This window comes from Neoarius graeffei, chromosome 7, assembly GCF_027579695.1.
Source record: "Neoarius graeffei isolate fNeoGra1 chromosome 7, fNeoGra1.pri, whole genome shotgun sequence".
In the NCBI taxonomy this organism is placed as follows: Eukaryota; Metazoa; Chordata; class Actinopteri; order Siluriformes; family Ariidae; genus Neoarius; species Neoarius graeffei.
Window position 1 is genome coordinate 74,104,288 of NC_083575.1, and position 14,121 is coordinate 74,118,408.

Here is a 14,121-nt window from a genome sequence, read left to right on the forward strand (position 1 = left end):
GGAAATATCATAACCGACCAGCCTTCCCTGTTTGAAAGACTACCAGCCGCCACTGCTCTAAATTGAGCGTAGGTGTGAATGTGAGTGTGAATGGTTGTCTATGTGTCAGCCCTGAGATGAGATGAGATGAGATGAGAATTCATTGACTTTTTCGACCTCTCTGCCTGGAGACTTGTATTTTGATGAGTGTTTAGTAACCCGGAAGTTGCTGCCACATTGTTTCTCGCCTGATACTGGTTCGAAAATGGCAGATGTCAGAACCAGATGGAGTATCATCTGGGTCATGTTGGTTTTGTCCGGATTTCTGGTGATCTCCTGAAGTGTGTGGAGTTTAGAGCCGGAAGTCGCTTTCACCTGCGTCGTGCTGTCTTCGATTATTTTTGGTGGTTCACATTGGCCGCGCGCGCGACTTGTTGCTAATCAAACTGGCTAATCCGGAATTTGTAAACATTGGCTAGCTAGCGAGTTATTCCCTGGGCTAGCTAAGCTAACGGTTTTTTTTTTCCTTTCTTCATTTTTTAATAAAATGGCCACTATGGAGAAATTAATGAAAGCCTTCGAGTCACTCAAATCATTCCAGCAACAACAGCAAGGCCCGCTGTCTGCCGAGGAACTTGTCCAGAAACAGTAAGCAAAAAAAAAAAAAAGATATAAGATTTTAAAAAGACAAAAAAAGTATTGCTAGCTAGTTAGCTAAAGTGTTGATAGTGCTAGTTTATTCTCGCCTTAACGTTTTCACGTCACATATTTATAGTTCAACGGTTTCTAATCCTGCTCCTGAAAGAAACATGATTAACATTAAAACTCCACCTGTACATCTATCTATCTATCTATCTATCTATCTATCTATCTATCTATCTATGTGATGGTGTGTGTGTTAGAACAGGGTGAACATATGTGTGTGTGTGTGTATATATATATATATATATATATATATATATATATATATATATATTCCAGATATTTCTAGCTATATTTCATTTTAGACTTGCATCTCATAAAATGTAAAATGGTACAGTAAAGTGTTGTTTATTTCTTACTCGTACAAAAATATGTGGAAAATGATGTAGAAATGATAAATAATAAGTTTATATAGTCTATATTTCAAAACAACAACTAGAAGTACCAAAAAAAATGCTTTTCAAGATTTATACCCTACCTGGTGATATACAGCACTGTACAGAAGTCTTAGGCATGTGTCAAGAAATGCTTTAGACCAAAAAAATGAAATAATAAGCCATAATAATAATAATAATAATAATAATAAATGAAACAAAGTCAGTATTCGGTGTGAGATGACCGTTTGCTTAAGGGTTGTTTTACAATCAGGGTATGCAAGCTAAAAATCACATTTAACACTTATTATCTTCAGTATTAAAAGGCTTGACTAAATAAACTTGGTTGTTTATTGTAGCCCTGTGATCGCTCTATTTACCATGCAAAAAAAAAATGTGGTGATAACGTTATTTTTGGTGAATGTATGGCAATATATGTCATATTTAGCAAAATTACTCGTGTCATTTAGAAAAAGTGCTTTTTTGACCACAGGTAGCTCCAAAAGGGATGCACTTAAATCATTCTTTATACCATAAAACACGTATTTGGTTCCATATAATTGGAAACATAGTTAAGTTTTAATGTTGAATGCCAGTAAGTTTTCAGACTATTTTGATCAAATTAGTATGTAATTGTGTCAAAAAAAGTCCTCTCCGAGACAGCTAATTTTTCAATATAAAATAACATATCTAAAATGATTATTTTCATCCTAAAATGTGGTCAAGATATTGGGACATAAATATTAGAGACAACTAACACAAAGCTTACAGCCTTGTATTTAAAAGCATTATGGAAGTAGTGGATTCTGAATTGTCCAAAAAAAAAAAAATGTCCTCTCCGAGAATTCCGGATATTTCTAGCTATATTTCATTTTAGACTTGCATCTCATAAAATGTAAAATGGTACAGTAAAGTGTTGTTCATTTCTTACTCGTACAACATATGTGGAAAATGATGTAGAAATGATAAATAATAATAGTTTATATAGTCTATATTTAAAAACAACAACTAGAAGTACCAAAAAAAAAATGCTTTTCAAGATTTATACCCTACCTGGTGATATACAGCACTGTACAGAAGTCTTAGGCATGTGTCAAGAAATGCTTTAGACCAAAAAAATGAAATGTTTCAACATTTCAACAGTAAGCCATAATAATAATAAATGAAACAAAGTCAGTATTTGGTGTGAGACGACCGTTTGCTTAAAAAAGTAGCAGTCTCAGGTACAACGCGTGCAGTTTTATAATGAAATGAGCTGTAGGTTTTACTGAACGTCTTACAGAACCAGCCCCAGTTCTTCTGGACACTTTGACCGTCACACTCGAGTCTTCATTTTGCCCCAAAACCCAGCAGCCTTCATTATGTGTGTGAAATGTCGTACATGTCAGCACGAGCTTGTGCTGCCGTTAGTATAGTATGGGGCCGAGTAAAATTAAAGATTAATTTCACGAGTGATTTCAAAGTTTTGCGACTCGGGCAATTTCAAAACTTTGCAATCATGAGTGAAATTGATCCTTAATTTTACGACGAACCGTACAATTACTTGTTTATAATACATACCGTAGGGCCAAATTCGTACTTCGGAAGCCATTCAAGTTCACAACATTTGTCGTTCACGTTTTCTGAACCAATCAGGGCGCAAGACTATCTTGCATGTTTGAATCAGTTTCTAAAGCGTCTTTCATCACGACACGACACGAGGATTTTGAAAGTGGTTTACAAACTTTTATTGGAACTTCTTTACAAAAGCCATTTTGTTGACAGAATTTGCTAATTTTTGTAACCGTAACCAAGCAATGAACTAGCCAATAGTGTTTCAGAAATACGGCCCTGCGTTAAGGAAAAAAGCCTTCCTTGAATGACCAATCAGAATTGAGTAATTTGGCCCTATGTATTATAAGTTTGTATATACTTCTGAGCCGTTTATATCTTTTTGTCCAACTTGTATGTTATTTATTGTTGATTTATTTATTGTACTACGTAATTTTGTGAGACCTCAGGTATTAGAGCTTATTGCTCTGTTGTGGATTCCCTGCCGTTTTTAAAGGCGAAGTCTATAAACAATGTTTTCTTTTTTTTTAATCGGAAAAGTGGTCTCTTGTGTAATATGCTGCTCAGATATAAACTTTTTTTTTTTTTTCCTGTAGCATTTAACCCCTTCAGTGCCCTTGGGACAAGTCATGTACGTCATGAAATCTTTTACCGCTGTGCCTTATGACGTACACTACTCGTCATAAACACCTCCTTTTATGTACCTTACATGGCACATATGTGCCACTTTTACTTCACAGTGGCACACATGAATTACAGTCAATGCCTAAAACATTCTTCCGCCATAAGCCAGAGCGGTAAAAGATTTCATGACGTACGTGACTTATCCAAGGGCATTGAAGTGGTTAATTTTGTGCTGGAAAACGAACATTTGGACTCTAAAATGTTTTTGTACTGACTCAATGATGTAGAAGTCATAAAATAGAAATCTAGAGCAAAGTTTGTATGGGTAAAAAAAAAAATAGGGGCAGTAAGACTTTTGCACAGGGCTGTATGTAAGTTAAGTGAGAAAAAGTTAAAGTTACATAAACACTTTGAATTTTTATGAAGAGAAGATTATGTATCTATGTTGATATCCTCTCAATTGTAGACAGATTAAATTATAAATGCCTCAGACTTTTGATTTCTTTATCATTAAAATTAAATTTTAGCTCTTGTACTTTTTCCTTTTTCGATTTCTTTCAAATGAATTCTTACCATTATTTATATTGTTTCCTGCATTGATTTTTTTTTCTTTTTGTCTTTATTTAATATATGAATGTAATATATCACCTCCTGCCTAGAATTAGTTTTAGAATTAGGGTGGCATGGTGGTGTAGTGGTTAGCACTGTTGCCTCACAGCAAGAAGGTTCTGGGTCCAAGCCCAGTGCCCGATGGGGGGCCTTTCTGTGTGGAGTTTGCATGTTCTCCCCGTGTCTGTGTGGGTTTCCTCCGCAGTCCAAAGACATGCGGTTAGGTTAACATGGGGCAGCCTTGGGCTGAAGTGCCCTTGAGCAAGGTATCTAACCCCTGACTGCTCCCTGGGCACTGTAGCATAGCTGCCCACTGCTCTGGGTGTGTGTGTGTTCACTGCGTCAGATGGGTTAAATGCAGAGGATGGATTTCACTGTGTGCTTGAGAGTGTGTATGTGACGAATAAAGGCTTCTTCTTCTTCTAGTTAGTCTATTGTTCGCAGGATGGCGTTACCTTATAATTATATTGTTTATTTTATTTTAATAAATTTAAACTTGGAGTTTAACCCATTCTTAAGGCCTCTGCATGCTCTTGCGACAAGGCTTTCGCAGATAGCTTTTCGCAGACAGTTGTAATTTATCGTTGAGCGGGGAGTAATAGGCGTGCGCGATGTTATTCACTGCCACAACGCAAGGGGGTGCGAAGTCGCGAAATCGCTAGGAGTAGTTGGTGGGTGTGGTTAGTGGAGTGTTTATCCTCCGGTTACTGATAATGACTAGAACTGGAGTCGTATAGATGTACGTACTTCCTCACTTCCTCGATCAACTGCTCTTCGTGCTGCTCCATCTTCGCTCGTGTTTTTAAAAATGGCGGTCGTGAAAACAAACCAAACCGGGAAAGTAGGGAAGCGGAAGTGCGTGTACAGCGGATGTAGAGTGGACCAATCAGAGCCCTCTTGTCTGCGACGCTGTCTGCGAGGCTTCTGCGGTGGTCACAATTTTTGGGAGGTGCGCGCAGAGCTTCTGCGAAGGTGGGGGGGGGGCTACGCAGACACTGTCTGTGATGCTCTCTGCGAGGACTGGGTTGTCAGCATAAATTGGCCTTTAGAACAAGTGCATTACATGGCTGGGAAAAAAAAAAGATGTTTGGAAACCTGACTTCCAGACCAGGATTGATTGATTGATTGATTGATTGATTTTTGTATTTGGATTAATTGCTTATCAGTCATTTTATAGCCACGCCCCCAACCCCCCGTCAAATACTCATCCGTCATTATAAACATGCAACTTCTGCTTATAGAGCTGTAACTTGGCTTCATAGTACTTGCATATCTGAGTGCAATTGAAACTGATGTCATGAAAGTCCTTGCTGTTCAGAGAGAGAGTTCTTAAAAGGGGATTAAAAAAGTTTAATTTGGGTGAAAATGTATAAAGCCGTGGGGTCTCTGAGGAGAGCCCAGACACTGTTCTGTTTGAATGGAAGCCTACAGGAGAAGTGGCTTAGTATCCTGAACAAACTCCTATTTCGTGAAAACAATTAGTTTCACAACAATTACACGACCTCTGTGATGATCTTTAACATCTTATCTATAGACTAACAAACTATGATGCCATCTGCTACGATCTAAAGAGAAAGAATGATTGTGTTGTGAGACAAGTGACCGTTTGAGGTGTTGCTCTTCAATTCGATTCTGACCTTTAATTCAGTTCAGTTTTATTTGTAGAGCGGTTTTAATAATGCACATTGTCATAAAGCAGCTTTATGGAAACATATAAATTCCAGATATAAATTTTAAACATATGGATTTATAAACGTATCCCTGCAGCGGTCTCAAAAGTAGCCGGTCACCGGCGGCAAATCGCCGGCTATGGCTTGTTATGCTGCCGGCTATTGTCAGTCGAGTCACAAAATTTAATATTAAATATTTCTGACAGCAAAAAAAGTTGTGAACGTAAATTACATCCACTATGTCATGTATGTCCGTTGCCGCGTCAACTGTGTTTACATCCTCGACACGAGTGCAGCCATTACTGCCGCCTGTGTTGCCAGATTGGGAGGTTTCCCGCCCAATCTGGGCGGTTTTAAGTGCATTTTGGCGGGTTTTGAACATATTTTGGGCTGTAAAACGTCAGCAGTATCTGGCAACATTTTTTTTTTACTTAATACAAGAAATTAATGGATGCCAACGTTTTTGCCAAAATGGTATTTTATTTTCCATTGTTTAGGCAGCTTCAGCATCATACTGTGAGATTCTGTTCAAATTGTTTTTTTTCTTCTATGAAGCCTGAGCCATTTATTTTATTAGTTTATAATTATTGTTTAATTTAGTCTTCAGGAGAGACTGCCTGCACACGGTACTAGTATTAATAGTTTTTTTTCTTACATGAAAGCTGAGGCATTTATATTATATTTTAAGGTAACTTCATGTTGTGCTGTGAGGTTCTATGCGCTTTAACTTTTGAACCAACAGGTGCATTTGGATAAGTAAAGCCTATTTTTCTGCATTTTTGTAGTCCTGGTAATCTTTTATATTGGTAAAGTTGTTTATAGGATCATTTCTCAGTGTCTGTTTTTTTAATCAATAGTTTTTCAGTAATAACTTAATATTTAACATATCACTCAATTTTAAACAACCCCCGTACCTCCCCCATGGCTTGCCCCCATAGTCTCCAAAATTTCTGCCGCTGGCAGACATTTTACCATTTTGCACCCTGCTGTAAATTATTTGTACCCTGCTATTCTCCCAAACTTTGAAGCCCCTGCCCTGATGAGCAAGCCAGAGGCTCAGGTGGTGGAGAAAAACTCCCCTGAGATGACATGAAGAAACGTTCAGAGGAACCAGACTCCAAAGGGAACCCATTCTCATCTGGGTGATAACAGATAGTGTGATTTATAAATAACTCACTTCTATAACTGTCCTACAGTGGATATAAAAAGTGTACACACCCCGTTAAAATGATAGGCTTTTCTGATGTTAAAAAAAAAAAAGCTGAGACCACGATAAATAATTTCAAAACTTTTTTCCCACCTTTCATGTGACCTATAACCTATACAGTTCAACTGAAAAACAAACAAATCTGTTAGGGGGGAAAAAACACAAAACATAAAGTACAATAAGCTGGTTGCATAAGTTTGCACACCCTTAAACTAATACTTTGTTGAAGCACCTTTTGATTTAATTACAGCATTCAGTCTTTTTGGGTTCACACCTACCATCAATTAAAATGACTCTAATTAACCCCAAATACATTCAGACATTTATTCATTTGCCTCCTCCAGCAAAAGCCACGGTTTGCCGAGAGCTTACAAAGCATCAAAGGGATCTCATTGTTGAAAGGTATCAGTCAGGAGAAGGGTACAAAAACATTTCCACGGCATTAGATATACCATGGAGCACAGTGAAGATCGTCTTGAAGAAGTGGAGAAAATATGGGACAACAGCGACATTACCGAGAACTGGACGTCCCTCCAAAATTGATGAAAAGACAAGATGAAAACTGGTCAGGGAGGCTGCCAAGAGGCCTACAGCAACACTGAAGGAGCTGCAGGAATTTCTGGTAAGTATTGGTTGTGTACTACATGTGACAACAATCTCTCGTATTCTCCATATGTCTGGACAAAATGGTAGGGTCAAAGTAAAACATCCAGGCCTGGATACATTTTGCAAAAAAATACATCAACTCTCCCAAAAGCATGTGGGAAAATGTGTTATGATCTGATGAAACCAATGTTGAACTTTTTGGCCACAATTCCAAAAGGTATTTGGTGCAAAAAACCACACTGTGCATCACCAAAAGAACTCCATACCCACGGTGAAGCATGGTGGTGGCAGCATCGTGTTTTGGGGTTGTTTTTCTTCAGCTGGAACAGCGGCTTTAGTCAAGGTGGAGGGGAATTATGAACAGTTCTAAATACCAGTCAATTTTGGTCCAAAACTTTCAGGTGTCTGCTGGAAAGCTGAAGATGAAGAGGAATTTCATCTTTCAGCATGACAATGACCCAAAAAAAGTTTTGGAACGGCCCAGCCAGAGCCCAGACCTAAATCCAGTTCAAAATCTGCGGGGTGACCTGAAGAGGGCTGTGCACAAGAGATACCCTCGCAATCTGACAGATTTGGAGCGCTTTTGCAAGAAAGAGTGGGCAAATATTGCCAAGTCTAGATGTGGCAGGCTGATAGACTCCGACCTGAAAAGACTGAATGCTGTAATTAAATCAAAATGTGCTTCAACAAAAAGCATTAGTTTAAAGTGCATATTCTGGACCAATTTCGTTTTTTTTTTTTTTAATATGAAAATATGTCCCAGTGTTTCCCCTAGAAAATGTTTGAAGGTGCGGTGGCAAGACCTGCGCTCAGACATCCCACCCCAGTACGAGGATAAAAACAGCCAACAGCACAGAAGGCTATACATAGATTAATCCATCGGTCATGACTTTAGCCCACAACATGCCAGCACATAACTGCGCAGAATAAAATGCTAAAACAGCCAACAGTACACAACAAAAGCACCTCGGTAGTAGGCTAACTCAACTTAAACAACTTGCTTGTATCAGTACCAATGCAGTATAGAAACATTGAAAACAGAGGAAGCAGTGCACTCGGCGGTGCTAATAGAAGTAACCAATGACTTACCCTTAAAACTTCCCAAAGGCCTGCCTGCGTCTGTCATTGGCCTGCACGAACTCCTTTGCGATGGCTGTCATGTCAGTTTGTTCCAGAATGTCACGGTGAATATGGCAGTTCATCAAGTCATTCAGTCTCTTTTGTGTCATTGTGGATCGGAGGTATGATTTCAGTCGACGAAGTGTGGAAAACGAACGCTCTGCTGATGCCGAGGGCACGAAGGCCAAAAGCCAGGGCACCGAGGCCATAAAATAAAACAATGATTTTAAGTTCATGTCTATAACGAATTTAATTTAAGGACTAATGACTCTTCTGAGGAAGATTGGAGTCCCGGTCAAAACTATCAAGCAGGTAAAGAAACATCTACAATATTATGTCTGAAGATAAGAAAATATTGAACACATCTAAACTTATCAATCCATCACTCACTTCAAAAACTGTAAAACTTATTAAATCTATATCCTCCCATAATTTCTGTTCAATTGACACCGAATGTGCAAGAGCATCTTCAGACTGTACTACTACGCAGATTTTTGATTAATCAGAATTGAGCCTGGAGTCCATCAAAATGTTTGACTGTAAATGGAACATATACTAGCATGCAGGCTGCTGATTAACCCGTAAGAGCCCAGACCGATTTCTCAATCAAGGAAAATTATTGAGGAAATAAAATGAACTAAATAGGCGACAAAGAAAACATCTCTGACCTTTTATTTTTTAAAATAGCACTTTCATGTCTCAAGATCTGAAATATTAAATTGCAAATTTGCAGAACACTGCAACACTATTACAGTGCACTGTTAACCCGAAAGGTCATTCTATGCAAACAGTTTGAGTAAATTCCACTTTTAAAGATTAGTTTTATTGCATTACTTAAACAGTATGAGTGTATGAAGAGTATATGAGACAGTCATTGGGTGTACTCATTTTTGTAATTTAAACAAACTTAAACTATCATGTTTTGCGTCAGGCCACAGTGCTGCCCTGTTGTGATTGGCTCAAAACTCAAGACAAGTTGAGCTGACGGCTACAGAGGAAGTTGCGCCATTTTCTAATTTACACAGAGCAATTTAAGGTCTTTGCACTTTTGACAGCAGGCTAATTAGCATGTTACCGGCTACAGTCGAGTCGGTATTCAGCACGTTAAAAGTGGGTCAACGTTGTAACGACATAACGTTACTGTACAAGCAATGCTTATTTAACGGTAGCAAACTTAAGCCCTATATGTTGAAACTTCTCTCTTATTCATTCGCTAATTTATCACACAGTCTTACCTCAGTCAACTTCTTCCCTCCTTCTGTGAAAATTCAACGTCAGACGCGGACACAAGTGGGCGGGGGATGCGTTTGATTAAGTCTCCTGATTGGCTGGTGGTAGATTGGTGGGCGGGGGATGCGTTTGATTAAGTCTCCTGATTGGCTGGTGATAGATTGGTGTCATTATAGCGCGTCGGAGCGGTTCATGCCAGGCTCGAGTCCGCTCAACGTCAAAAAATATTGGTTTAGCCTATTTTTTTAAATAGGACTGCCTAGGGGTGCTACGGAATTCCTGAAGGTGCGGCGGCAAAAATCAAGGTGCGGCGGCCCGCCGCAGCCAATTGTACATAGCGGAAACCCTGTGTCCCTTTACACACTCATCCAGAAGGGTAATTTTGCACAAGGCCATCTGTCTACAGCAGAAAAAAAAAAAATAAAACGTGTCTGGAAAAATCCCAAGGGAGTCTGGAGCCAGATTCGTGACGTTATCTGTGGAAGCGCCAGCAGGCTGTGCGAGCTTTGCACGGTTTCAGTGCACAGCCTGTGTAGCCCAAGCGCTCCCATTTCTCTCTCATTGTCCGGTCTTTTGGGAAACGATGAGTACTAATCCCATCAAGATTGGTGTTGCTACACCCTCCTACGATACATCTGTTAACCATTTTAATAATTACGCGATAACGTTGAAGAAATTTACAGAAAACCACCAGGTCGTTTTCTCATAAACAAATCAGCGCTCTCGTAAGATTCAGACGTCACGAAAATCAATGTTTGCTGGGAAATCCAAATGCCAAGTTTTTTCAGAGGTGGACCAGTTCGCCTCAGATGGCTTGATTTCAACTGAATTTTTCTGGTATTGCACAAGGTAAAAAATTGCACAAAATGCAAAATGTGACAGATATTTGACCAAAGTTTAATATAAAATAGGAGAATTACATTGATCTTGCTCCTGAATTTACCCGTGATATGCACTTTAAGGGCGTGCACACTTGTGCAGTCAGCTTATTGTACGTTTTAAATTTTTTGTTTTTCCCCCTCACAGATTTGTTTGTTTTTCAATTGAATTGTACAGGTTATAGGTCACATGGAAGGTGGGAAAAGTTTTTTGAAATTATTTATTGTGGTCTTTTTTAAACATCAGAAAAACCTATCATTTTAACGGGGTGTGTACACTTTTTTTGATATCCACTGTATATGGTCAAAAAGTGCAATTGTTTAACCAAGAAATTATAGTTTTAACAGGAAGTCTGTTTTGTTGAAGTTATAAACTGTTCATTGATGGAGACTCAAGTGCAAATCTCATCTCATTATCTGTAGCCGCTTTATCCTGTTCTACAGGGTCGCAGGCAAGCTGGAGCCTATCCCAGCTGACTACGGGCGAAAGGCGGGGTACACCCTGGACAAGTCGCCAGGTCATCACAGGGCTGACACATAGACACAGACAACCATTCACACTCACATTCACACCTACGGTCAATTTAGAGTCACCAGTTAACCTAACCTGCATGTCTTTGGACTGTGGGGGAAACCGGAGCACCCGGAGGAAACCCACGCGACACGGGGAGAACATGCAAACTCCACACAGAAAGGCCCTCGCCGGCCCCGGGGCTCGAAACCAGACCTTCTTGCTGTGAGGCGACAGCGCTAACCACTACACCACCGTGCCACCCCAAGTGCAAAACTGTTCTTGGAAACCCAAGTCCTAAAGTTATCATGGCAGTTGTAGTCCTCAGCCATCACTTCGCAAAACTTTTTGTATTGCAGGGCTTGACATTAACTTTTAAACCACTTTTGCAAGTACTCCTTTTTTTTTTTTTTTAATTAGGAAAACCATAGAATAGTTGTGAATTGCAACATAAAATGACGATCACACATTGAGTTGAAGTTTGGTTATTGATTAAGTTTATTGTTAAGTTTGGTTATTGGTTACGTTTTACTTGGAACGGACAATAACAATTTTATCCCAAATATTTTTCCTTGTTTAATCGATTTATTTCCATCTCACAGGCACGCAGCTGTTGTAAAGTTCAGTGTGTTTGTGTAGAACTCTCTGACTGTAGGTTCATTACTCGATAATGTAGAAATCATAAAATAGAAATCTATAACAAAGTTTGTATGAAGAAAACAATAGGGTGCCAAAAACAGTACTGTTTGAGAATATTTATATATTCATTTTTTTTTTGTTTTTGGTCATCATCCACCTCTAGGCTTAAAGAAAAAAAAACGTGCTGTGTCATGACCGACAGGATAATGTTTAAGTTTAAAATTATTGTTTAGTGTGTAGGTTGTGGGTGTTTTATACAGACCTGGCAACCTGTAACTGAGTCTGTGCAGCCGGTCTGCCATGGCATAAGGCTTTTTTTTTTTTTTTTAAATAAATAAACCTAGAGGTGGATGATGTAACAAAAAATAAATAAATATTTTGCACAGGACTGTGTTCCTCTGATGACAGAAACAAAGCTCCAGCTCTCTCTGCTCTTCATTAGGGGTGTCATGAGACACTCATCTCACGAGACGAGGCGAGATACAATTATTGGGTTCACGATAATGAAACAAGACGAGATTTTTAAAATATTTTTAAGAAAACTTCAAAGATAAAAAATATGTCTGGAAAAATAGTTTTATTTGACAAACTCAAAAAACTCAGTCAGCAGACTGGTTTCTCTCCTTTAGTCTCCTGAAACGTCCACCAAATCAGTTCCAGGCCTGGTTCGGGGCCAGTGCTGGTTCACAACTCGTTCAACTTGCGAGCCAGCTGAGAACCAGTTTACTTTTCCATAGCTCGGGGTGCTAAGGGGAGCCACGTCATTACGTCGCTGTATACGTCCGTTACGTTGCTGCGTTTGCATAAACCTTGGCACGAACATCGACGCAACAACAACACGGAGAAGAAGAAGCAGCAACAACAACAATAATGGATGACTTCGCGTTTGTACAGCTGCTGCTTCTCGGCGCTTAAAAATGGCGATCTTTCGCGGTCTTGCGATTGTTGTTGGTCTTAACAACTCTGCCCCCCCAGTTCTTTCCTCTGGCCCAGCAGAGAGTTGGTGCTAGCTTGGAACCGGTTTTTCTGGCCCCAGAGCCAGTTCTTTGTCAGTGGAAACAGAAAACCCGGTTCCAAACTAAGCACTGGCCCCGAACCAGCCCTGGAACTGCTTTGGTGGAAAAGGGGCATCAGAGTCTGTTTAATTATAGCCTTGGTCACTTCGTAAATATTTGGCACCACTGTGCGAGCAATATGCGAACGTGATGGTTTGGTGTATTTTGGTTCCAAAGTGTGGATGAGTCGCCTAAATCCTGCATTTTCTACTACAGAAAATGGTCTCGTATCAGCTGCAATGAAAACGCTTATGTCTCTTGTTATTGCCGTGGCTCTAGCACTTGACTGTGGAAGTTGAGGTCCAAAGGCATTTTTAAGTGTTGTCTGTCCTTTCGTCATTTTCTTTCCAGCCACGACTGGCTTAAGTAGAGAGCCATGGTGGTGCTGTGTTTTTGCATAGTGCTTGTATTAGCCGCAGTGTACGGCATGATTTTCTTACAGTGCTTACAAATGGTTCGTGTCTTGTTTGTCGCTGTATTGCCGTTTATTGTTTCCACCGGGAACCCAAAATGCAGCCAGACATACGACTTAAAAGTAGCGGGAGCATCTTCTACCCGAATTTCCTCCAACTCCGACATTACACTGGCTGCTACTACCCACTAGCAAAGATCCTCTGTAACTGATAACTACTTTTGTTTTTTGTTTTTTTGTTCCCGCGAGACAGGTTCAAGCTTGAGGAGAAATATCGTCATGTTTTAATCTCGCGAGATCTCGTGTCATGAGATCTCGTTACACCCCTACTCTTCATCTGTTCTATTCTTTCAGGATTCATCGCTCATGTCACTCCTTGTTGAGCTTTTTATGCCCAAGTTGTTTGAAACCAATCTGGGTTTTCTGTGTTGAATCAGGAAGCGGCTTCACCTTTAAGAAAGTCAAACAGTTTTTCATGAAAGAGCTAACTCTAATGCGAGCAGAAAAAAAATAAAACGAGATTCTTAAGCAAACTCTTCCATCCTCACTTCCGACTTTGTTTTTGTAAAATACATTTTAAATACAATTGTGAATTTCTCTGGCGTTTTCAGGCTGAGCTCCTCTCTTCATATTCTTCAACCACTTGTTCTTGAAGCATTTGCTTCTATTTGTTAACATTTTTCTTGATAGCAGGGAGACGGTAATGTCTTTTATCTATTTCTCTGTTTGAACAAGCAAAAACAGCGCAAAAATTAACCATGTTTAAGACAGATTAAGCCTTGCTTGCATGAAAGACGGTGTCTGACCCCAGCTGTAATTATCACGTGATGTGTGACGTCATGCACAAGGGGTCTATAAACAGTACGCGTACCATACTACAACAGTGGGGGTATATAAAATAACTTGCAAACAGTGTTGGGCACGTTACTTTCAAAAAGTAATTAGTTATAGTTAC

General features: G+C 39.5%; 1 protein-coding gene across 3 annotated transcripts in view; it reads left to right on the forward strand.

Moving 5' to 3' along the window:
* Positions 1 to 208: 208 nt before the first annotated feature.
* htt (huntingtin) overlaps positions 209 to 14,121 on the forward strand; it is a 164,278-nt gene continuing 150,365 nt past the window's right edge. For all 3 annotated transcript variants that reach the window (XM_060926394.1, XM_060926395.1, XM_060926396.1), the window contains exon 1: positions 209 to 627. In XM_060926394.1, the coding sequence (XP_060782377.1) occupies positions 527 to 627 (101 nt within the window). In that variant the 5' untranslated portion in view covers positions 209 to 526. The remainder of the gene's footprint in view (positions 628 to 14,121) is intronic.